The 254-nt window shown below is 59.4% G+C and overlaps 1 protein-coding gene across 1 annotated transcript in view; it reads right to left on the reverse strand.

The window, feature by feature from the left end:
• LOC119590526 overlaps positions 1-254 on the reverse strand; it is a gene marked incomplete at its 3' end in the record, with an annotated part of 9005 nt that overhangs the window by 1321 nt on the left and 7430 nt on the right. The window contains 1 exon segment of the mRNA XM_037939174.1: positions 112-252. Within this exon segment, the coding sequence (XP_037795102.1) occupies positions 112-252 (141 nt within the window).

Here is a 254-nt window from a genome sequence, read left to right on the forward strand (position 1 = left end):
GCAATCCCATGCACAAAAAGCAATCTTGCACAAAAAAAGAGAAAATAGCAGTCTCATGCACAAAAAGCAGTCTCATGCACAAGCCTAGACCAAAGACCTCTCCAGCCTAACCCTCAGCTGTATGAGTTCCCCGGAGCTGGGCTTGACGGCGAAGAAGGCGTCCTCGGGGGGGAGGCCGTCCACCCCGTCGCCCGCGAGGGAGTAGGAGAGGCCGCCCTCGCGGTCGCTCGCGTCCCTGTCGTCGGCCTCCACCT

This window comes from Penaeus monodon, chromosome 27 (assembly GCF_015228065.2).
Source record: "Penaeus monodon isolate SGIC_2016 chromosome 27, NSTDA_Pmon_1, whole genome shotgun sequence".
Lineage (NCBI taxonomy): Eukaryota > Metazoa > Arthropoda > Malacostraca > Decapoda > Penaeidae > Penaeus > Penaeus monodon.